General features: G+C 35.8%; 1 protein-coding gene across 2 annotated transcripts in view; it reads right to left on the minus strand.

The window, feature by feature from the left end:
* The window catches only part of LOC148939791 (dnaJ homolog subfamily C member 21-like), a 52822-nt gene that overhangs the window by 12666 nt on the left and 13961 nt on the right, over positions 1-26195 (minus strand). For both annotated transcript variants that reach the window (XM_089106505.1, XM_089106504.1), the window contains exons 4-6: positions 16129-16234; positions 12696-12920; positions 9238-9381 (exon numbers count right to left, since the gene is read on the minus strand). In XM_089106505.1, coding sequence (XP_088962631.1) covers positions 9238-9381; positions 12696-12920; positions 16129-16234 — 475 coding nt within the window. The remainder of the gene's footprint in view (positions 1-9237; positions 9382-12695; positions 12921-16128; positions 16235-26195) is intronic.

Here is a 26195-nt window from a genome sequence, read left to right on the forward strand (position 1 = left end):
GAAATTTAGTATTTTTTTCTTAATATGTTTTCGCTTACAAAAGAAATGCGTGTTCATTTGTTGTTTTTTTTCTTGTTTTATTTTCCAGGGGTGATTTTATCGAACTAATGGTCCTAGAAGATCGGAGGGCAACTAGCAGCTCTTTACCCCCTTTTATGAAGTTCCAATGTCTTTTAAAGCCTTCCTTATGACTTCTTCCCACCCCATTTGGGAATTTTGGCCCTTTTTTGGCCCCATTAGGATTTGGTTTGGGACGGGGGTCAGTGGCGTGACCCTGTAAGCTCAGCCAGAGTTGACCCAGCTCTAAATGGTACTTGGAGAAAACTGAGGGAGGTAAACAGGATGGGTGTGCATAAGCACAGGATGGCTGGCCCCAACCTCCCATTGCACTTCCTGGCTGAAGGGGCATGAAACGAAGATCAGCATCGCCGGTAGGGACTTTAAAGTCCAATGCCGTATTCTTCTTTTTTTTTTCATAAGGATAGCTAAAAAGCCATGGTTATATGCATATATGTGGCTATAAGCATAATGCATGTATGCTGTTGCTATATGCATTGGGCTGTAAACTTGCCATTTTATAGCCCAATGGCTATAAAATAGCCATAAACCCCCCAATGACTATAAACAAATACAAAGACAGATAAAATAAAGGCAAAATAGGTGATAATTAGATTTACATTCATTTATAGTCGGAAAAACTTTACAGTTTTTCGTAAAAAATTTTCGCCCTATTTTTTCGCAAAAAGTCGTAAATTTGCTCAAATAAAATATAAAAAAAAGACAAGATAAAGGCAAAATAGTTGATAAATAGATACAATACAGTGATGAGATAAAGTCCAAATGGGTGCAAGACACCATGACTGGAAGATTAATAACCACAGCGAAACTATTGTTCTAGCTATGGTATGCCTCAGGATGATATGTTCTAACCATCCGTGTGTTCTAACCATGGTATACCGCTACTACTACTAGCAACTCACCGCACCAACAATCCGCCTGAGGCCCACAAAGCTAAGCACGCTCCTCCTCCATCCCAATCTGTTCAAAGCTTCCCTCTTTACACCTTCCCAGGAAGTCATTTCCTCTACATATTTCCTTACGATTTCTCCCGCCCCAACCGAGGACGAGCTGCTTTTCGTTTAGCCGAAAAGACGGTTAGCCGAAAAGGACAACCTATGGCAATCTGTCATTCTTATCCACAGAAAGTGCCCTAGCGATCTCAACTTTTCTCTCATTATCGCCTTAGAAAGCGGGATTGAACCAGACTTTTCGTACAGCTTAATGTTTGAAATACAGTCAGTCAGACGGGTACCCAAAGGAGTCGGTAGACAATTCCTTGGGAAAACATCTATCAAACCTTCAGCCGTTTTTCGGAGCGCCCAAGCTTCAGAACCATATTTGAATACTGTCACCAATGTAAGTTCCAATATTCTAATCTTGATTTGCATACTTATCTTCTTAAATGGTTAAACAGAGTAAAAAACTTCTTATATAAGTTGCACAAGTGAATTTTACGAAAAAAGGAAACAATATCCACCCTCCTCCCTAAGAGTCATATAATCTCATAAGTTACACGGTCGAATTCTGAATTTTCAAGCCCTTAACTACGCAATTATGTCTGTATTTGTTTTTTTCTTTTACCTTTTTCCCTCCAAGGATGATAATATCAAATCAGTCATCGCAGAGTTTTGGGCGAAGTCTACGAGATACCAGCAAGTACAAATAGACCAGAAGCGTAAACACAACTCATAAGCTCCCTGGAGACACTCTGACATCCAACCTTGAAGAGCGCACTTTGGGCATAATCCTTAATACCAAGCTGAGTTTCTTGAGCCACTGTGAGGCAATGATTAAGGAGGCGTCGATGGTATTTGGAATCCTCCTTGGATCGTTCAGGTTTCTCAATAAGAAAATACCGTGTACGCTGGAAGAAGCCTGGGTACGCTCAATCCTGGAGTATAGGCATTTTGCTATCTGCCCTTTTTACGATAAGGATATTAACTCGGCTGAACACGCACAACGTAGAATGACAAAATCCGGCCAAAAATTATCTCACTTTTTTTATTAACAACGGCTCCAGAACAACTACCAATTACCAATTTATTACCAATTAATTACCAATTATTACAACTACCAATTTATTAACAACTACCAATTACAATTTTTGTCGCGACGACATGATTGAAAATTTAAGATGTGCCAAGGAACCTTTAAGAACAAAATTGCACCCACAGGGCCATATCCAGGATTTTTGTTCGGGGGGGGGGGTGGTTACACTATTTTTTCCCGTGGACTTTGTCTAACAGCCTCGAGCAACATTACGTTAGCTCGAGACCGTTAGTCCGCCCCTTGCGAACGAGGACGATTCAGCTCTGATAATCCAAAATCACTATATGGAGTTTGGCATCAATGGTCTTTTCACACAAACACCATAGATCTTACACTAACGTAACTTAGGACTTTACATTACGCTATGTAATATTACAGAGCAGAAAAAAAATACACCATTGTGTATTTTTTACGTGAATGTGAATGTGTATTTACGGGAAAAAAACACAAATGAATGTGCATTGTCAGTTTGATGTACATATAATGATATTTATTAATCAAAATGTTAATAATATTTGATTTATTAAAGTTATAAAAATAAAAATATTTAAATTTTTTCAGTAAAGTGCAAATTATGTTCTGGCCTTATGAAGGCATAGGCGTTTTGAGCCCTACTCATGCTAATTTCTGCTCGTTTTGAGTTTTAATCGGTTATCTAATGTAATTTCTGTTCGTTTTGGGTTTCATTTATTTATCGATGCTGATTTGTGGTAGTTTCGAGCTTGGTAGATTATTTGATTTTATTTTTGCTCATTTTTGGTTTAATGGAGTTCTTTACTTTTCTTTGAAAAACTTTTTTGAATTAATTTCTGTTCATTTTATACTGACATAGTCTTTACAGGGAAAAAGCAAATAATAGTTTAAATCTTTTCGTTTTTTAAGACTTTATAATTTGGCCTGCTATTTATATGCTGGAGAAAATTTTTCAGCAATTTTTAAAAACACACACCCTTTTAAAGACCAGAACACAAATGGTAGTGTTTAACTTCGTTTCATGCCTCCTCTAGTTGACCTGAAATGGAAAACTTGATACCATTCGCAAAAAAATCTGTACGCTCTTTGACAGCTTGGATACACTTACACTATTTTGATTTGGTTAAATTTTAAGAGCAGAAGTAGCCCCGAAAGTTTGAACATAATACCCTCAGCCGTTTTTGGGATACTGCTGAGATGCCTTATTGGGAATTAGCACTAACACAGTGCATTTTGATTTAATCTTAAGGCAACATATAGTTTTTTAACATATTGGGCAATTTGTATAACTGTGGGGGGTTGACCTACGCAATAGCCCAAGAAATACAGTTACAGTTACCGTTCAGCTATACTGGACAAAATAGAAATGTCAAATTTTTATTGGAAGTGTTTGGAAAATTATGAGCTAAAGAGGAGAGCTGATTACCCTCCAATAACTTTTGACTCTTAAAAAGGATACTAGAACTTTGAATTTCCAACCAAATTAGCTCCTTTAAAATATAAATGATATTACTTGCTGTGATAGAGCAGCGCTAAACTCCCCCTAAGCATTTCAACTTAATGCCCTTAAGTGTCAGTACTCACAGTAACCGTAGAAGTAGTTTCAAAAGTATACACATAGTGTCTTCTGGCTAGTTCAAAATCTGTTCCAACTTACCCTGAAAGGTCTAACTTAATAACGTAAGCCGTTATTGTGATATTACTTTGTCACCCTTTTGACGATCTACATGATCATACTCCGTTTTGATGTAGTTCAGCATCCACCTAAATATTCCTTTAAAGCTTCACCTTAAAAACTATTAGTTGTAGTAGTAGCACCAGTAAATATAGTAGTAGCAGTAGGAGTAGAGTTAATAGTAGTAGTCTTAGCTTTAGTAGCAGTAGTAGTAGTAGCAGTATTAATTATAGTAGCAGTAATAATAACAGTAGCAGTAGTAGTAGTTGTAGGAGTAGAAGCATTAGTATTATGATGCAGATATTGTCTTTTGGTTAGTTCAACATCCCCCACAACAAGTGTTATAAGTTTTAATTTCATATACGAAACTGTTCCTAAGATATTGCCGATATGCCCTTTTGACAACCTGCATACGGATGGCAGGTCGTCACCGGTACAACAGAAATTTTCAGAGACATTCTCTGAAAAGTTTACCTTTATACCCTTAGGCATAGTTGTAATAGTAGTCACAGCTGTAGTATAACTACTCAACTTAATACAATTAGCCATTGCTATGATATTGTCGATTTGCTCGTTTTTAACCTGTATAGTCGTATACTTTTAGAAATTTTAATCTTAATACCCTTAGCCTTACAAGTAGTTGCGATAGAAGTAGTAATTGGAGCAAATAGTAATAGTAGAACTAGTAAATGTTGCAGTAGTTGTAGTATTAGTAGTAGTGTGCACATATTGCCTTTTGGTCAATTGATCATCCCCTTTAAGTATTCTCTGAAAGTTCCAACTTAATACTCAAACCAATTCTTAAGATGCGCTATTTTCACATCTAATACGCATAGTCTCTTTTGTTAGTTCCAATTTGCCATCAATATTCTCTCAAATTTTACCTTGTTAGATTTAGCCTTAATAGTACCATTATCAGTGTAATAGTAGTTTCAGTGTTAGTCTTGTATTAGCAGCAGTAGCAGTAGTATTATTAGCGGTAGTAGCATGTGCATATTGCCTTTTGGTCACTTGAACATCGATTTCATGATGTCCCGAAAAGTTTTACCTTGACACATTCAGCCGTTCCAAAAATATTGTTGATGTGACTTTTAACACCCTTTTGACGCTCTTTTAACCTTAATACTGTAAGTTTAAAAGGTCTTGCAATTGAAGTAGTAGTTGGAATAGTTTAGTAGCAGTAGTAGCATAAGGAAAAGTAGCAGCGGTATTAGTGTTAGAAGTGACAAGCATATATTACCTTCTTGTCAATTGATGTTCTCCTTTAAGTATTATCCGAAAGATTCAAATTAATGCCCAAATCAATTCTTGAGATACGCCCTTCTGACCATCTACATGCGCATAGTGTGTTTTGATTTAGTTCTAATTCCCCCCCCCCTCAATATTCTGTCAAATTTTTACCTACATGCATGTAGCCTTAATTGTACTAGCATCATAGCGGTAATAGTAGTAACAGTAGCAGCAGCAGTATTACTAACAGCAGTAACAGTTACATTTTGCCAATTTGGTCAACTGAACATCCCACTCATGATGCCACTGAAGTTTCCTCTTGATACAACAAGCCGTTCCGAAAATTTTGTAGATACGCCCGTATCAGCAATCTGTATACACATAGTATGTTTTGATTCAGTTCAAATTTCCCCTCAACGTTTCCTCAGACGTTGTTTTCAGTATCATCAGCCTTAGTAGTACTCGCTACAGAAGTATTAGTTTTAGTGATAGTAGTGGTAGCAGTAATAGTACTTTTGGTAGCAGTTGAAGCAGTAGTAGTTGTAGTAGTGGTAGCGTACAAATATTGCTTTTTTGGTCAATTGATCATCTCCCTTATCATTTTCTGAAAGTTTCAAATTAATATACTCAGTCATTTCTGAGGGACGCCCTTTTGACTATCCATATACACATAGCATGTTATGATGTGGTTCAAAACTCCCCTCAACATTCCCTGAAAGACTCGTCACAATGCCCTTCGTATTTTGGGAAAGTAGGAGTCAAACATGCATACCTCTTATCAATAACGCATAATAAATGTAACCAATGAACAAATTGCACAACTGGCTGCCCTTGCCCTGAGGCCTCGGGGGGGGGGGCATCCCCAAACACAAAATTACTGAGCTTTTCAACAATGCTTAAAAAATTAATGTCTCAAAACTTTGTTTGGATGTTGCTATGGAAAATGATGGGCGTGAGGGGGGGGGGGTATCAAATAAAGAAAGAAAAACGAGCAAAAATGGGGTTTTTATAGGCCAAATGAAGATACTGAAAAAACAAAACGAATATTTCGAGAGGACAAACGCCTCTCTTCTTCAGCGCGAAACGAAACGATGTATCAATAAAAGCTAAAAAATTAAAAAGCGGAAAAAAGCGGACACTTAAAAAGCGAAAAAAAAACAGAAAATTTTGACTCTGCCCTTGCAGAGCACATTTTTGAAAAACCAGACCATACTATTTTGTTTAATCAAGCTAGTCTTATTTCGCATGACAAAGGTATTGTCCAGCACTACAGAGAAGCTGTTGAAATTTATAAATACCAACATTTAGGTCTAGTTTTAAACAGAGATTCTGGTGATTTAAGAATAAACGAGTCATATTTCGGTTTTCTCAACAGATAAGCCGATGCTTTAGTAATCCCTGAAATAAACATTAAACCAATTTCCCAGTCATCTATTCAAACATGTAAACAACCCCTCATTTTTCAAAGTGTGTCTGCAATAAATGCATTAATTAAAATCCGAAATCAAATGAAATAGTTCTCCAACTTATTTAATTGCTGGTTCGTTTTGTTTTTTCGAGTGAATGAATTGGTTTCCTTCTCTCTGTCAGTTGTTCGCTAGTATCCGTCGATGGCAGTTCATATTTTTTTTTTGGATTTTGTGCAAATCGCGGATATTGGCGAATAACTCGCTTTTATGGTTGTTAGGTAGTTGGTTTTAATTCTTTTAATTTTTGGCTTTTATTGATACATCGTTTTGTTTCGCGCTGAAGAAGAGAGGCGTTTGTCCTCTCGAAATATTCGTTTTGTTTTTTCAGTATCTTCATTTGGCCTATACAAAACCCATTTTTTCTCGTTTTTCTTTCTTTATGTGATGTCAGGCCAATGTGGTTTAAGAAATTATCTTTGGGGGTATCAAATCACTTTGACTCTTAAAAAGGACACTATAACTTACAATCTAAAATCAAATGAGATCTATGTGAATTTAATACGACCACCCATTCCATAAGAACCATATTTGCCCCCAGGGTATATCTTAAAGCCCTTGCGCCAGGGCTCTGGGGGGAAGTTCCAACCTTGGAGGCATTGTTTTATGTTCTTTGGACTTTTTTTGAACAAAATTGTCATTGCACAATTTCAGACATATACATTTGATAAAAGGAGGGGTAGTTGGGGGGGGGGCTATTTGACCTCCATCACTATTGTCCCTTAAAAGGGAACTAGAACTTCCAATTTCAACCAAATGAGCCACCTCTAACGTTAATACATCCATCCTTTCTATAAGAACCTCAAATGCTCCAGGGGCACAGCTTACAACCCCCGCCCATAGGCTCTGTTGGTTTGTATCAACCTCAACAGCCTTGTTATATAATCTTTGGACTAATTTGAATAAAGGCTTGTTTCAAAATATCTATTGGATGTATCTCGGGAAAGCACGACGTGCTTGTGTGTGTGTGTGGGGGGGGGGGTAGCTTCGCTCTGATCACTTTGACTTATAAAAAGGGCAATATAGCGTCAAATCGCGAATCCAATGGGTATCCTCCAAATTCCGTACAACCAACTGTTGCATGTGATCTTTATAGGCCCCAGGGTCCAATCCGAATCCCTTACGTTAAAAGCTGTAGGGGGGGGGGTCTTTCTCAATGGCATAATTTCCGGACACTTCAAATACGATGACCAAAATTGTTATCTCCAAATTTTTATTGAAGGTGTTAAGGGAAATGATGGGCATGGAGGGGGTGGGGTTGGTTGCTCTCAAATCACTTTGTCTCTTAATAAGGGCACTCAAATCAAATGAGCCCCATCTGAAGTTAATACAACCGCCCATTCCATAAGAAGTTTATATGCCCTCATGGTATAACTTACAACATTATCCCCAGGGCACTGGGGGGTTGTATCAATCCTAGAGGCATTATTATATGTTCTTTGTACTATTTTGGGCAAAATCGCCTCATAATTTCAATCAGATACGTTTAGTGAAAATAGGGGTTGTCAGGAGGGGGGGGGGCTAAATGCCCTCCATCACTTTCAACGCTTAAAAAGTAAATAGAAGTTCCAATTTTCAACAAAAATAGCCTCTTCTAAAGATAAAGAACCATTCCTTCCACTTGACCCCATCCCTTCCTTTAACTAATCTATCATCCCATCCCTTGACTAAACTATGGACTATGTTCTTTGGACTATTTTGAGCAAAATCGCTATCTCACAATTTTAATCAGATTCGTTAGGTGAAGGAGGTTAGTTGGGGGGGGGGGGCTTGCTGCCCACCATTACTTTCGACCCTTAAACGGGAGCTAAAACTTCCCATTTTCAACCAAATGAGCCTCCTCTAAAGTTTATACAACCATCCCTTCCATAAAAATCTTAAATGCCCCGGGAGCATAACTTGAAACCCTTGCCCCCAGGCTCTGGGGGTTTGTTTCAACTCCAAAAGCCTTGTTATATAATATTTAGACTATTTTGAATAAACTGGCTATCTCAACATTTCTATTGGATGGATTTCGGGACAATACCACGTGTGGGGGGGGGGGGTTAGCTGTCCTTCAATCATTTTGACTCTAGAAACGGCATTAGAGCTTCTGATTACCAATCCAATGACCCCCCTCCAAAGCTTGTATGACCACGCTTTCTATAAAAACCTTATATGCCCCCAGAGTATAATTTACAACCCTTGCCCTGAGGGTTGGGGGGATTTTGTCATCCCCAAAGACATTATTTCAAGACCTTTTAACTACGTTGAACAAAATGGCTATCTCAAAATTTCAATTGGATGTTTTTGAGGAAAGGATGGGCGTGGGAGGAGCTTAGTTGCCCTCCAATCACTTTCGACTATTAAGAAAAGCACTAGCCGTTTCAATTTCCAACCGGTGAGCCCTTTTTGAAGTTTCCATGAAAACGCTTTCTATAAAAACCTTATATGCCCCCAGGGCATAACTTATAACCCTTGCACTGGGGACTGGGGGGGGATCTATCATCCTCAAAGACATAATTTCCAGATGTGCTGCCTATTATACAAAAAGCTTAGGGTTGACATTGAAAGCAAACCAATAAGGGCACCAATTCAAAAAGATGTAGGGAGAGGGGAAAGGATTTTTTCCTTAAAAAGCATATATACAAAAGAAAATGTGTTTTTCAAAACCTGAAGGCGAGGGGTGAGGGAATTATTTTTTTTCAAAATGGGATATCGAAAAAAATAATTTCAGAATCCAGGGGGGACTCTCCCCCCTCCCCCTCTCAATTGGCACTCCTGAAAACAGATCACGACTCCAACCTTTAATAAAGATTCCATTTCTGACATTTGTAGCCGATGGGCTTCCCGTGTTTCATCAAGCAGCTTCTGTCTTTCGGCTAAATGCTTTTTTCTCGTCTCTTCAATTTTCCTTGCACTTTCGGCAGCTTTTTCTTCTTGCTTTTTCTGAAAGTATAAAATTTAAAGTGACAATGTAGAACGCATTGAAATGACAAAGAAAGAACACAATGCCACTTCTTTTTTGCATATTTTCTTGTTTTTTGTAGTGAGTAGAGCTAAGTTTACTGGGCATCATTTTCTGAGAATTATTGTTATTATCAGTATTATTTTTTAATTGCCAGGCCGGAATGCCACATGTTCGAAGCATTTCCAAGTAAAATAAAAACAAAAAAAGAGAAATAGTGAATTACATGAAAAAAAGAATACGAGATTTATTCTCCTATAAAGCTTTTCTTTTCTTGCCTTTGCTATTACAGTTCCTACAGAAGCAAGTCAAAATTGAGTAAAAACCACCCTCCTCCACTGTCAGAATTTTTTTCAGTTTAGCCCCTCCCCAGACTGAGTTTCTGGCTCTGCTCTTGTGTAACCCTATACAACTTGGGGCAAGGTAACGTTTGCGGGAATTTTTTTCCGGTGGGAAGGGGAATAGTAAACAAAAATAATCTAATAATATTAATAAGAAATGCCAAGAAATTCAAAAATATTCAGTTTTTTGGAGGGAGGGGGGTAGAGGCTGCCAACGCTCCGAGCATCCTTTCATGAGATACAAATATTAGGAGTATTTCCACTTAGTTATTTCGGCAATGTCCTAGCCAAACAATTGTAATTCACCAAGCCTAGGTCATAGACTAGCTATGTCTTTCTTATTACTAAGTTTACATAAATTCGAAAAATTAAATGCAAAAACAAAAGAACTATAAGAATTATCGAGAAAATCTAAGAATATTGAGGTTTCCAGGCAGGAGGGAAGGGATGTGGTAACCATACCTGAGATAAAGCTGCGAATTTTAGTGTTTTTGTGCAACCTACATTATTAGAATTAGCTTTTTTCTGCACAAAATAACAATAAGCAGCAAAAATTAGCTATTAGCTTGGCAATTATTTGACTTTATTCACTTTTCCTTTTTTATTTTATTCATGCATCTAAATCGAATTTTCGATTTTTATCTAGCCTTGATCAGAGAGTAGTTGTGTCTTTCTTATTACTCCAATTCATAAAAATTCGAGAAAAGGCGCAATAGCAAGAGTCTGTATGAAAAGACATTATGGAGACAGTCTTAGAATCTTAACGTGCCAAGGCTAGGGGGGAGGGGGGTGAAAGTACCCCGTACCTAAAATAAAGCTGTTCATTTATAGTTTTTATTTTAATATTCATAAAATCGGATTATGATTTTTTCTGCACCAAACGACAACAGGCAATTTCAGTACTTTAGCACAAACGCACAACAGCACAACAGCATAGCAGCACAACAGCAATTTCAGCACAAAGCGACAACATACTCTTTCCTGATGAGGCGGAAGGGAAAACAAAATCATAAGACTTTTATTTAATTTTTTTATTTTTGTTCATATACCCATACTGAATTATCGATTTTACCTAGACCTGATCACAGAGTAGCTATGTTTTATCAATTAATCCAATTTATGTAAATTCGCGAAAAAACAAATAAACCAAGAGAACTGTATGGAAAACAGAAGAAATCATGGAGACAATCATTTAAAGGCAATGGGGGAGGGGGCAAAGAGTCTTTCCCAATCCGTGACATTCATTGGTTCATTTATTTTTCAATCACAAATACAAAAAATACTAAGTATACCAATATCTAGCAGAGAGACAAGCTCGTTTTGCACATATAAAAGAACTAAAGTAATAAATAATGAAATATATGGATTATTAATCAAAATAAGAAGAAAGAGAAAAAAATATACAAGATATTAATTACTCACCACATCACAGCAGACATCCCATCCGACGAAAAAAAAATAATAAAAATAGAAAAAAGACCCCAAAATAAAACAAAACATCAAATTAATAATAATAACAAATATATAAGTAAAATAACTAATAACTATCCAAAGGAAGGACTTGAACTTATTTTTTGAAGTTCCTATCGACGAATCAAAATCAAAATCAGGCTCATATTGGTTCCACGAAGCAACCACAATATTTCTTAGAGAACCCCTCTGAAATTATCAATGGACCTCTGAAATTATCAATTATCTGAGACCCCTCTGAAATTATCAATGGACCTCTGAAATTATCAATTATCTGAGACCTCTCTGAAATTATTAATGGATGGCGTAGTTTGCGTGTGTTGCCAGTTAGGTGTGAAGTTGGCATAGGAATTGGGAACAAATCAAAAGAAAAGAAATAGCTAGGCCGTGTCAGGAGATTTTGCTTAGCTTTGAAGAATAGCGAATGAAAAGTAACTGCCAATTCAACAAGAAGAATATTCAGTAAAGAATCTCTTTATAAACTCTATGTAGAGGACTTGCTTGGAAGAGACGCTGGGGAAGGAAGAAAGCCTTTTAAAATACGATATGCCTTATTTTGTTGTCTTTGGAGTGGAATAAAATGGGATCTGAAAGTATTCAAGTAAAAAAGTGGCGAGTAATTTAGGTAAGAATGAGCAAGAGCAAAAAAAACAAAGCAAAATAAAAACAAAGCAAAATAAAAACAAAGCAACATAAAAACAAAGCAAAATAAAAACAGAGGCAAAACGAATTGCATAGGGTGCATAATACTTATATTCCTTCCAAGCTTCAATCATAGCCTATTAATATGTGGCTTCCAACTTAAATTCGAATCAACCAGTATACCTAGGTAACAAAAAATATCAATACATGATATTTCTGTACTTGACACAGAAAAGTTAATCAATTTAAGACCTGGATGTGCTCGTGATGTACGTGAATATATTATAAATTTAGTTTTTGAAGTATTCAAAGCTAGCCTATTTGGCTTGAACCATGCTACTAGTCTATCAAATTAAAGAGTTAAATGATATTTAACACTATCTTCATCAATTCCAGAAAAAATACAGGCTGTGTCATCAGCGAATAGTGTGGTCAGCCCTAGGGCCGCAATTGAATTACTAATATCATTAGCCTAAATTAGAAACAACCGAGGTCCTAGAATTGAACCTTGGGGTACCCCAACATTAGAACATTAGCTTTGGCTTTTTCCTACATAAAATAACAATATTTAATATCAATAAGCTATAGATAATATCAATGGTTAATATCAATAACAATAGTTATATTGATAGTTAACATCAATAACGATTATTGTATCAATAGACAATATAAATAGCAATTGTTATATCAGTAGTTAATATCAATACAATAGTTATATCAATAGTTTATATGAATAATAATAGTTAATCACTCTTGACAAATGGGAAGGACAAAAAAAAATCGAAGAATTTTTTCTTTTTAGTTTGCCATTTTTTTATTTATACATTTAATTTAAATTTTACCTTTTGAGCTTGCACTCTTTTATCCCTTTTCCTAACAAAAGCGACAAGATTTCTGACTTCTTCATTTCGCTCCTTTCGTGCTTGATCTCGAACCTTTTTATTCTCTTTCTCCATTAATCGTAATATTCGTCTATTGTCTGCATCACGAATATCATATTTGTCAAGCCATGAAAATGGTTTCGATGTGCAGTAGCTCTGCCAATATGCATAAAAAGGACCAACCACCTAAAATAGAGAGGAACAAAAATATATAGAAAGAGAAAAATAAAAAAAAAATAATAGAAAATAAAAGAATAATATAGAGATAGTTCAAAAATTAACATGGAGGAGGCAAAGTCAATTAAATTAAGGATAAATGAACGCGAAAGAATTTTTTTAGGTTACAAGAAAATTTACCGATTCGACTTACTTGTCTAGGCAACCAGACCCGGTTACGAGTCACCAAGACACAAAAAAATCGATAAATTGGATAGCTTCACTTACTCCAGTAACTTTATTATTGATGATGGTGAAGAAGACGAGAACCCAGTAAAGATGAAAGAAGTAAAATATTTAAGAGGCAGGGTGTTTTGGACAGTTGAAGAAAGTTTAGAAGAACAGGCTGAATAGTCTTAGAACTATGATTAAAATACTAGAAGCCAGGATAATGATAGTTTGCAAGCAAGGTGCTTCAAATCGTCGAGGAAGATAAGCTAGATATTTTAAAGATAAATAGTCTATGGTTTTTGAATAGTAGAGTCTGTTTTAATGTCAATTTCTCTGTCATGCTAGGGGTGGGGGCCCTAAGGGTCTCTTTTTGGACAATATCTCCTCTTAGCCAAGGATAACAATCTGAGGACCGAGCAAATATCCCGAAGGTTAACTTCTTACGATTTGAAACGCAACCATTTTTTAAAATTTCCACACACCCACTGACAACATATCCAACAATTCTTGTTCAGACCAACAAGTTACAATTTCTTTGTAATGTTAGGTGTGGGGTCCCCCAGGGGTCTCTTTTTGAACCATATCTCCGCTTAAGCAAAGGATAACAATTTGAGGACCGAGCAAATATCACGAAGGTTAACGTCTAACGATTTGACACAAAACCATGTTTTAAAATTTGCCACACCCACTGACAATATATTCAACAATTCTTGTTCAGACAAGCAAAGTACAGTAAAACAGGCATCATCCACGAATATTACTAGAGCCTTACAAGGTTCAAAAGTCAGAGTAATACCGCTAATCTCATTGTATACTCTAGAAACCACTATACACGTATCAATGACAAAACAGCCAACAATAATTACTCAAGAAAAAATCCCTGGAGGACCCCACACTTAACATTGTAAAGACATTGACATTAAAAAAGGCTCTATCATATATCAGCCGGCACATAAATACCCCAGCTCTAGCAACTTAAAAAACCGTGTATTGCCGTCACATCACAACATAAATTTTTCAGAAGAGTGGAAAAGCTGAAAAAAAAAGGCTACAGGCTCTTAAGAAGCAATTGTTTTAAAAAAAAATAAGGTTTTCTTATGTATTTAAGACAAGGTAGAACCACTTTTGATAAAAAAAACCTCTGGTCCCAAGAATTCCTGAGAGTTAGAAAAGGATATAAAACAACATTTCTCAGAAGAGCGGAAAAGCTAAAAAAAAAACATTAGGTTTTTCAAACTTATGAATAATTAATTGTTTATAAAATGATTTGGTCATAAGAAGCGTGTGTTTGAGGAATGAAGGTAAACTATTTCTTCTACATTTACCAGAGAAGGCAGTGGCAGATCCAGAGGGGGGAGGCTTCCCTAACGTAGTCTGAAGTAGTGTAATTTACTTAATTAACGCAAGTTTGCGTTAAATAAACTTGCTCCTAATTCAAGTTTATCGGATTAATTTATTTTGCACCCCTCCCCCTAAAAAATCCTGGATCCACCCCTGACAGAAGGCTATACCCTGAGGTTTTTTTACTGCCTGCCATCTGACGAACTTTTCGACTAGTTAAGAATGTTTTTAATCAATTCTAAGAATTAAATTTCAATAGCATGGACAAGCTTTGAGTTTTGCAAGCTAACATTGCATTATATTGATTTTGTTTTGAAGCGACCAGTCTGGGCGCCTAATCTTAAGCTAGGGTGGTACAGTAGTCTAACTTCACTTTAACTGATGAATTTCAGCAATCCAACGAAAAAAAAATATCTTCCTATGGACAAATATTCCCTTTGCTTTTTCCTCAGATTTACTACCACAACTACCACTGATACCTCATTAGAACACCATGCCACATGACGCCAACATAGCTGCACAAGTTCCCCCTCCTCTCCAATATGGTTAGAGTTTCACTCTTAACTCCCTCCATTAAGTTACTTAATGGGAGTTACTAGTTACCTTACCTTAGGCAATTTGCTACTTAGTCGGTTTTAGTCGATCTTAGTCAAAAATTTATTCCTTTTTCTGTACCAGTATTTTTGAATTGTCTCTTCTTTGGTTTCACGCTTTCACGATCAACGCTATCCTAGAGTACCGTGTAATGAATCCTTACCGTTTTTCACATAACTTACCTTGCTATACAAATGCGCCGAATGAACGATTAAATCTCTTCTTATGACTATTTGCTATCCATTCGAGGTCTCAGATCCTGAACCATCAAAACATCTACACATTCATTAATTTGGGTTTAATAAGGGTTTAGTGCCGTATCTTTCACCCTTTTTTTTTAGCTAAAGTTTAACTTAAATCACTCAGTACTTCCCATTCATCAAGGTACAGTACTTCCCTCAGTCCATTACACAGCAGCACAACATAATCTGTCATAGATATGCATGAAAAAGGGAAAGAAATAAATTTTATTCTTTTCAATATTAGTATTGGGGAAGCTTGAAACTTAAATACCATGGATATTAAAACAAAAAAACTTTTACCGCATCCAACTCATCTTAGGTCTAAATATAAGTGAAAACTACTATATAAGATTTTTCCTTTGGCTTTTTCAAAATTAAATTTCAAATTTGAATTTTTCAAAATTAACTTTAAATTTTAAATTAAATTTTTCTAAAATTAAATTTTGGCATTAAAAAAAAATAATATCAACATTATGGTTTTTAGGACAGTACCATATTTTTGTGAGTGCTACCAAGTTGAACGGAGAAAATAAATGAGCAAAACTAATTATTTATATTTGGCAACAATTTTTGTCCGTGAAATTCAATCTTCAAATGAATGCTACACCTTCTTAAGCTGTTTGGTGCCATATACTTTCAGCTTATTTCTTCTCAGAGAATTTACCCATGTTTTTTGTTGTTCTTTTTTATTTGGCTCCTGATTTTAGTTTCCACTTAACCAGTTGAAGTATCATATTCCATTTTCGCAGTCCTTAATAACTTAAAATTTAAACGAATGGGGATCAGTAAACTTTGGATAACTTTATTATCATGTTTAGGTAACCTCTCACCTCTTCGTAAGAACTAGTAGAATATCCAAAAGAAGGCATCGCAAATATTTCATCATCTTCATCTTTGAACTTCAAATCCTCCGAAGCTATCCTTGTAAACAAATCCCTGATAAAAATAAATAAAAACATCAGAAGTTGACCAAAAAATACTGTCGATTAAAAAATACAGCATCCAAACATTTATATGATAGCATTATATTGGTATCCATATATAGACTATTTGCTATCCATTCGAGGTCTCACATCCCAAACCATCAAAACCTCTACACATTCATTAATTTGGGTTCAATATAAATGTTTTTACTTTTATAACTTTAATAAATCAAATAATATTAACATTTGGATTACTAAATATCAGTGTATGTATATTAAACTGACAATGCACATTCATTTGTTTTTTTTCAGTAAAGTGCAAATTTTGTTCTGACTTTGGGAAGGCATAGGGGTTTTGAGCCTTATTCCTGTTAATTTCTGCTCCTTTTGAGTTTGACTCGGTTATTTATTGTAATTTCTGTTCGTTTTGGGTTTCATTTACTTATCGATGCTGATTTGTGGTACTTTCACGCTTTGTAGATTATTTGATTTTATTTTTGCTCATTTTTGGTTAAATAGAGTTCTTCACTTTTCTTTGAAAAACTTATTTTGTGGAAAGTTTTTTCGAATGAGCCCTTTTTGAAGTTTCTACAACATCACTATGTATAAAAACCTTATATGCCCCCAGGGCATAACCAAACCTTCCGAGGGCTCTGAGGGGGTTATCATCCTCAAAGATCTGAATTCTAAAACGTTTAACAACGTTGAACAAAATGGCTATCTAAAAATAGAATAGCCAAGGCTCAGGGTGTTTTTTCACAGTTAAAAAAAGTCTGGAAGAATAGGAAGAAAAGTCTGCAAACCAAGATTAGAATGTTAGAAGCTACAGTGATGACAGTGGTCAAATATGGCTCGCTCGCTGAAGCATGGACGCTCCGAAAAGCGGATGAAGATTTGCTAGATGTTTTCCAGAAAAATTCTTAAGGATTGTTCTGGGTACCCGGCTGACTGACCGTATTTCAAACAATAGGCTATACGAAAAATGTGGTTCAATACCGCTTTCTAGGTCTATAATGAAAGAAAGGTTGAGGTGGTTAGGGCATGTTGTGCGGATGAAGGATGACAGATTGTAGAAGGTTTTTCTTTTCGGCCAACCATCTAGGGCTAAACGGAAAGCAGGTCGTCCCCGTCTGGGGTGGGAAGACGTCATAAAGAAAGATTTAACGGAAATGGGAACTTCGTGGGCGGGTGTAAAAAGGGAGGCTTTGAATAGATTGGGGTGGAGGAAGAGCGTGCGTAGCTGTGTTGGCCTCAGGCGGCTTGGTGCTGCGGTGAGTTGTTAGTAGTAATAGTAGCTTTCTATAAAAACCTTATACACCCCTAGGGCATAACTTACAATCCTTGCCCTGACGGCTGTGGGGGTTGTCATCCTCAAAGACTTGCTTTCAAGAATTTTAAACTGCGTTGAACAAAATGGCTATCTCAAAATTTTAATTGTTTGTGTTTGGGGAATAGGTGGGTGTGAGAGGGGGGTTAGTTTCCCTCCAATCACTTTCAACTATTAAAAAGGGCACTAGCCCTTTGAATATCCGTTTGAATGTGCCCTTTTTGAATTTTCTAAGACAAAGCTATCTATAAAAACCATATGCCCCCAGGGCATAACTTACAACCCTTGCCTTGAGGGCTGTGGGGGCGTGTCCTCCTCAAAAACATAATTTCTATCGGGAAATCAACTACGGTGAACAAAATGGCTATCTCAAAGTTTTGATTGGATGTGTTTGGCGAAATGGTGGGCGTGGAAGGGGTGTTAGTTGCCTTCCAATCACTTTCGACTATTAAGAAGGGCACAAGCAACTCAAATTTCCAATCGAATTAGCCCTTTTCAAAGTTTCTACGACAACTCCTTCGATACGAAGTACCCTGGTGTAAGAATAAAGAACCAAAAATAAATAATACATTGTGCCAACATCGTTCTTTACTTAGGCAGCGCTACTGCGCTGCCTATGATTTACATCTATTGTAGCTAATGTGAATTACTGAATAAGTTCAATCCAGAGTAAAATTTATTCAATCCGCCAATAAACAACGTCACAAAAGAGGGTGACATGGAATTACTCCCTATTGACACCTCCTTCCAGGATAAACTTTTTAAATAGGCCTATAATGTGCTTCTTTGTGATTTTAATCCTCGCCGATACCTACACACATATGAAGGATGAGGTTAGAGGAGACCCAGTCCGAGACCCAGTCAAAGAACTCTGTCTCCCTTCCCCAATCCCCATGGGAAAATTAAAAATAGCGACTTTATAATGCACTTCTTTTAGATTTAGTTCCCAATCCCAGAAGGATCTAATGCCTCCTTCTTGGGGGAGGCATTAATGCCTCCTTAGCCCTTTTCGGCTAATAGATCCTTATTATATCCTTATCTAAGGAGATTTTTTTTAATCTAAGGGGAGGGGATGTGCAGGAAAAATATCTTAGAGAAAAATCCACCCCTCCCCTCCTCTTTAGAAGGGCCTAAGGAGGCACAAATGCCTCCAACTCGTATACAAATTCATTGATAAATCCTCCCCCAAATCTCAGACTTGTGTATTTCTATCACGCAACTATAATTCCATAGCTTATTTTACATTTCTAATTGAAGGGCGCAACTTATTTTGAAATATTACTACTACTACTACTACTACTACTACTACTATCAACAAGTCACAACTCTGAGGCCAGCACAGCCACGCACACTCCTCCTTTATACCAATCTATCCAAAGCCTCTCTCTTCAAACCTTTATAAGAAGTTCGAATTTCCCTTAAATCTTTCCTTAAACCATCCTACCATCCCATTCAGGAACGACCTGCTTTTCGTTTCGCCATATATGGTTGACAGACAAGGGCGATCTTTGTCAATCTGTCATTCTTCATCCGCAGAATCTGTCCTAACCTGTCCTCATTTCCTACCTTAACTGCAGCAATGTTATTCTCGTACATAACACTAATAAATTTAATGTATTTATCCGGTATACCATACTAGGATAGGACCTTTGCTAAACTTCTTCTATCGGTTAAATAATACACTTGCTCATAATCTACAAAACTGAGGACTAATTGGTTTGATGACTCAGGCGCTTCTCAAATATTAACCTAAGAGCGAAAATTTCATCGAAGTATCCTCCATCATTTCTAAACCCATACTGTTCTTCTCTTAAAACTTTATCTAATTTTTTCCTGGTCTTTATAATTCAAAGGAATGCAAGGAGGCACATTAGGTATGCAGGAAACACAAAACTTATTACTACTACTACTACTACCAACTCACAGCAGCACAAAGTCCCATGAGGCCTACACAGCTACGAACGCTCTCCCTCCATCCCAATCTATTTAAAGCCTCCATCTTTGCACTCTCCCTAGAAGCTACAATTTCCCTTAAATCATTTCTTACAACATCCTCCCACCCCATTCGGGGACGATCTGCTTTTCGTTTGGCACTAGATGGTTAATAGCCAACCATCGTTTATGGTTGTTGGCCAACCATGCAGTAGATGGCTAAAAAGAAGAAGTTATTTTTAATAATCTAAAATCTTCACGAGTTCTTACTGTGTAATAAATATAAAAAAAACAATTTTTCAACTGAAAGTAAGGAGCAACATTAAAACTGAAAACGAACAAAAGATATTTCGTACATTAAGAGGGCTGTCTTCTCCACAATCTCTAACTCGTTGCACTAAAAAGATTTTCAGCTGAATTTTTTTAATCAATTCCTGATCATTTTTCAAATAATGCCAGAAAATCGGCAGAAAATCCCCCCCCCCCTACCAAAAAAATCCGTCCACGAAAAATCCCCCGGACAACGCACTCCTCGGTGAAAATTCTTCCTGTGGACAAAAATTTCCAGCGGACAATCCCCCAAAAACTTATCCTTGCTTTCATTTGAAAAAAATTGTTTTTTTATTTAATTTCTGATCGCTTCTCAGATCATCCCAAAAATACCTCAAACGGAAAGTTCCTCAAATGGAAAATTCCGCCTTAAAAAATTCTCCCTTGTAGAAAATTCCATCCCCACTGAAAATTCCCCCGGAATATTCTCTTAATAAGTAAAACTGATTAGCCATGTAAAATGTCCGCGTAATTCCCAAAAATGTCCGTGTAATTCCCAATAGCAAATACTATATTTAAACAATGTACAAATGGTATAAATCACAACCCTTTCGCCAGGAGCTTGTAGGGGTCATGTCATCCCCAGAAGCATAGCTATTGGACATTTAAACTATTCTAAACAAAATGGCTATCTCAAAATTTGAATTGGATGTCTTTGGGAGAAAAGAGGTCATGGGATGGGGGCTAGTTATCCTCAAATCTTTTAGGTCACTGAAAAAGGGCCCTAGAAATTTTTATTCCTGTTTGAATGAGTCCTTTGCCAATTTTCTAGGACTATCGGTTCGATATTATCACCCTTGAGGAAAAAGAGAAAAAAAAATACACACGCATCCGTGATCTTTCTTCTGGCAAAAAATACAAAATTCCACAGTTTTTGTAGATAGAAGCTTGAAACCTCAACAGAAGGGTTCTTTGAAATTTTGAATCTGATGGTGTGAATTTCATTAAGATCCCTTGATATTTCAGGGGTGTTTCCACTCTTTTTCGAGAATCAGGTAAATTTTCTTAGGCTCGCAACTTTGGTGGTTAACATTAAGCTTAATGATTTTTATATATTTGGAATCAGCATAAAAAGAGAATTCTTTGGATGTGTTAATTGTTATCAAAAGTTTTGATTAGAATTGGGCCGAGTTGCTCGAAAATTATCCGGAGCAAAATTTTGATGGAAATTAGTATTGTGATTTAACGAAAGGGGAGTTGCAAGCATAAAGCTGAAATAAAAGTGAGTTAAGTAAAAAAAACAAAAAAACTTGACTATGATTTATATGACCCAAGACGTGGTGAAGCTTCAACGTTTAATTACTGGGTTTTGCCATCTCAAGTGATTTAATTAGGATTACCATTTGAATAATATTATAAAGCGCGTAAATACCACGTTCTCCCCCCTTAAACCCCTTACAAAATATAAATGGCCTAAATCGCACCGTTCAAAAATTTTCTTCCCATTTTTACACCCAAATTTTTAGTACACCTGAACTGTTTGGCGTCCCGGAATCTATTTAAAGAGAATCTGAATAGAGAGAATATTCTAATTAGAGATCCTTTAATCTAATTATAGAGAGAATAGAGTCAGTCAAAAAAAAGATGCCTAAGAATTATGTTCAATGAGGGTAAAGTCCCTCATATCGTCCTTCTTCAAAGAGTCAATTTGGTCACCCTCGAGGAAAAGAGAAAAAAATTTCCTTCGGTTTACACAATATTGCCATCTATATCCCCTGAGCAATTTACTCCCCCCCCCCTCAGACTTTACATCCTTTGTTCTGCTAAAAAAATATCCATAATTTTACCCTCATAGTATTCTCCACTGTAAGATACAGAAGAACCTTTTCCCCTACATATTTTATATGCTAGATCAGTGCATCTCCTCTTTCATCCATCGCCCCCTTTTACTTCTCATTGTGTAAAGGTTATTTGACTAACTTTGAATGTTATTTTTATAAATTTTTTTTTCCTTAATAATTTACTCAGAAACTTTTTCTGCAACATTAACTAAAAAAAACTTAGAAACATTCCAATAGTTTCCCTTTTCCTTGCTACTTATTCATTTTCTTTGGTTGCCCTATTTTTGTGTTTTTATTAGCCAGTTTAATTCCCCTATAAATTGTATCTGTTTTAATTTCTTTGATATATCCATTTTAATTTTTATTTTTTGCTGTTTTTATTTATAATTTTTTTATAATTTTTTATATTTAACTCTGAACTGCAAAGTTGAAATCGCTCATCTGGGCTTGTTATGAGCATTTTCACGATATAAATATTACATTATCTTACAGGAAGGCATTAGCCCTTCTAGAATCCCTCCTGATTTTGAAACATACCCTTTTTGGGTATTTGCTTTGGAAAATACCTTTTTTTTGGTATTTTCACTCAAAAGAGTTGATAAAAACAAAATTGCTCCCTCCCTCCTAGATTTTGAAAAATACATTTTACCTACCCCACCAACATTTTTGTGAATTGGCACCACTTCACACCCGCTTTTAACTAAGACTGTTCACTTTGTTTTGAGGTTTAAAAAAATTACGTACCTTAGTTTGAAATGATAATCTGCAAAGAAAAACAGCAAGGTTTGAGAGATATATATTTATCATAGGCAGCGCAACAGCGCTGCCTAAGTAAAGAACGATGTTGGCACAATGTAGGCTACTACTTATTTTTGGTTCTTGGTCTTAGACCAGGGCACTCCGTATCGAAGAAGTTGTCGTAGAAACTTCGAAAAGGGCTCATTCGATTTGAGATTGGAGTGGTTTGTGCCCTTTTTAATAGTCGAAAGTGATTGGATGGCAACTAACACCCCTTCCACACTCACCATTTCCCTAAACACATCCAATCAAAATTTTGAGATAGCCATTTTGTTCAGCGTAGTTGATTTCCAGATAGAAATTATGTTTTTTGAGGAGAACACTCCCCCACATCCCTCAGGGTTACAAATGAATGTGCATTGTCAGTTTAATACACATAAACTAATATTCAATAATCAAAATGTTAACATTATTTAATTTATTAAAGTTATAAAAGTAAAAACATTTATATTTTTCAGTAAAGTGCAAATTATGTTCTGGCCTTTGGAAGGCATAGGGGTTTCTAACCCTACTCATGTTAATATTTGTTTGTTTTGAGTTTAACTCGGTTATTTACTGTAATTTCGTTCGTTTTCGGTTTCATTTATTTATCAATGCTGATTTGTCATAGTTTCACGCTTGGTAGATTATTTAATTTTTGCTCATTTTTGGTTTAATAGGGTTCTTTAATTTTCTTTGAAAAACTTATTTTGTGGAAAAAGTTTATTTAATTAATTAAACCAAAAAAACAACGTCAGTATTAACAGCCACCCCAAAAAGTAGAAAAACCTGTCCGAGGGGATGGCAAAAATACATTAAAAGATAATACAAGACAAAATAAATTATGAAACAACTAAGATAAATCGTACATCCTATTCGACACCACAAACCTTACAACAAAACGAAACAAATTCAATATTAATCATAAGGTCATACCCTGAGAGCCCACAATAAGCTACTCAAATATTTATTTGCCCCCCTCCCCCCCAGGAAAAGCAACAAAAGAACTAAAATTCATATTTACTAAAAAGGATTTCCTTAATTGCACTCTTAAATACGGAAATATCACTATTATTTTTAATAGTGATTTTAGTTTTGTCTCGTTTTTTTTTGTAATGTTCTTGTAAATAATTATAACAACATAAGGGTCAAAATGAACATATTCCAGGTTAAGAGGCAGGAACTTTCTAAATTTAAAAGGGTCAAACTCAGTCAAACCTGCGTACACCTATGGCACCTAAAATGACTTTAAACGGACCATAAAATGACTGTAAACATAAAATGACTGTAAACTGTAAAACTGAAATGATTTTAAATGGGATTTAAGCATAAACTGACCGTAAATCGACTGTAAACCTAAAATGACAGTAAACTGACTGTAAATCGTCTGTAAGCCTAAACTGACTGTAAATAGACTGTAAACTGACTGTAAATTGGCTATAAGCCTAAACTGACTGTAAACCTAAAATGACTGTAAACTGATTGTAAATCGGCTGTAAGCCTAAACCGACTGTAAATTGACTGTAAACCTAAAATGACTCTAAAATGACTATAAATCGGCTGTAAGCCTAAATTGACTGTAAATTGACTGTAAACCTAAAATGACTCTAAACTTACTATAAAATGACTGTAAACTGATTGTAAATTGGATTTAAGCCTAAACTGACAGTAAATCGACTGTAAGCCTAAAATTACTCTAAACTGACTGTAAATCGGCTTTAAGCCTAAACTGACTGTAAATTGACTGTAAACCTAAAATGACTCTAAACTGACTATAAAATGACTGTAAACCTAAATTGACTTTAAACTGACTGTAAATCGGCTTTAAGCCTAAAATGACTGTAAATAGACTGTAAATTGGCTATAAGCCAGCCTAAACTGACTGTAAACCTAAAATGACTGTTAACAGACTGTAAATCGGCTGTAAGCCTAAACTGACTGTAAATTGTCTGTAAACCTAAAATGACTCTAAACTGACTATAAAATGACTGTAAACTGACTGTAAATCGGCTGTAAGCCTAAAATGACTGTAAATAGACTGTAAATTGGCTATGAGCCAGCCTAAACTGACTGTAAATCGACTTTAAACCTAAAATGACTGTAAACTGATTGTAAATCGGCTGTAAGCCTAAACTGACTGTAAATCGACTGTAAACCTAATATGACTCTAAACTTCCTATAAAATGACTGTAAACCTAAATTGACTTTAAACTGACTGTAAATCGGCTTTAAGCCTAAAATGACTGTAAATTGGCTATAAGCCAGCCTAAACTGACTGTAAATCGACTGTAAACCTAAAATGACTGTTAACTGACTGTAAATCGGCTGTAAGCCTAAACTGACTGTAAATTGGCTGTAAACCTAAAATGACTCTAAACTGACTATAAAATGACTGTAAATCGGCTGTAAGCCTAAACTGACGGTAAATCGACTGTAAACCTAATAAAACTCTAAACTTACTATAAAATGACTGTAAACCTAAAATGACTTTAAACAGACTGTAAATCGGCTGTAAGTCTAAACTGACTGTAAATTGACTGTAAACCTAAAATGACTCTAAACTGACTATAAAATGACTGTAAATCGGCTGTTTGCCTAAACTGACTGTAAATCGACTGTAAACCTAATAAAAATCTAAACTTACTATAAAATGACTGTAAACCTAAAATGACTTTAAACAGACTGTAAATCGGCTGTAAGTCAAAACTGACTGTAAATTTATTGTAAACCTAAAATGACTCTAAACTGACTATAAAATGACTGTAAACTGATTGTAATTTGGATGTACGCCAAAACTGACAGTAAATCGACTGTAAACCAAAAATTACTTTAAACCTACTGTAAATCGGCTGTAAGCCTAAACTGACTGTAAATCGACTGTAAACCTAAAATGACTCTAAACTTACTATAAAATGACTGTAAACCTAAAATGACAGTAAACTGACTGTAAATCGACTGTAAGCCAAAACTGACTGTAAATTGACTGTAAACCTAAAATGACTCAAAAATGACTGTAAATCGGCTGTAAGCCTAAACTGACTGTAAATCGACTGTAAACCTAAAATGACTCTAAACTTACTATAAAATGACTGTAAACCTAAAATGACTGTAAACTGATTGTAAATCGGCTGTAAGCCTAAACCGACTTTAAATTGACTGTAAACCTAAAATGACTCTAAAATAACTGTAAATCGGCTGTAAGCCTAAACCGACTGTAAACTTAAAATGACTCTAAACTTACTATAAAATGACTGTAAACCTAAAATGACTGTAAACTGACTGTAAATCGGCTGTAAGCCTAAACTGACTGTAAATTGACTGTAAACCTAAAATGACTCTAAACTGCCTATAAAATGACTGTAAACCTAAATTGGCTTTAAACTGACTGTAAATCGGCTTTAAGCCTAAAATGACTGTAAATAGACTGTAAATTGGCTATAAGCCAGCCTAAACTGACTGTAAATCGACTGTAAACCTAAAATGACTGTTAACTGACTGTAAATCGGCTGTAAGCCTAAACTGACTGTAAATTGGCTGTAAACCTAAAATGACTCTAAACTGACTATAAAATGACTGTAAACCTAAATTGACTGTAAACTGACTGTAAATCGGCTTTAAGCCTAAAATGACTGTAAATTGGCTATAAGCCAGCCTAAACTGACTGTAAATCGACTGTAAAACTAAAATGACTGTTAACTGACTGTAAATCGGCTGTAAGCCTAAACTGACTGTAAATTGGCTGTAAACCTAAAATGACTCTAAACTGACTATAAAATGACAGTAAATCGGCTGTAAGCCTAAACTGACTGTAAATCGACTGTAAACCT

This window comes from Artemia sp. Qi Xiang Cuo, chromosome 20, assembly GCF_049724085.1.
Source record: "Artemia sp. Qi Xiang Cuo chromosome 20, ASM4972408v1, whole genome shotgun sequence".
Lineage (NCBI taxonomy): Eukaryota > Metazoa > Arthropoda > Branchiopoda > Anostraca > Artemiidae > Artemia > Artemia sp. Qi Xiang Cuo.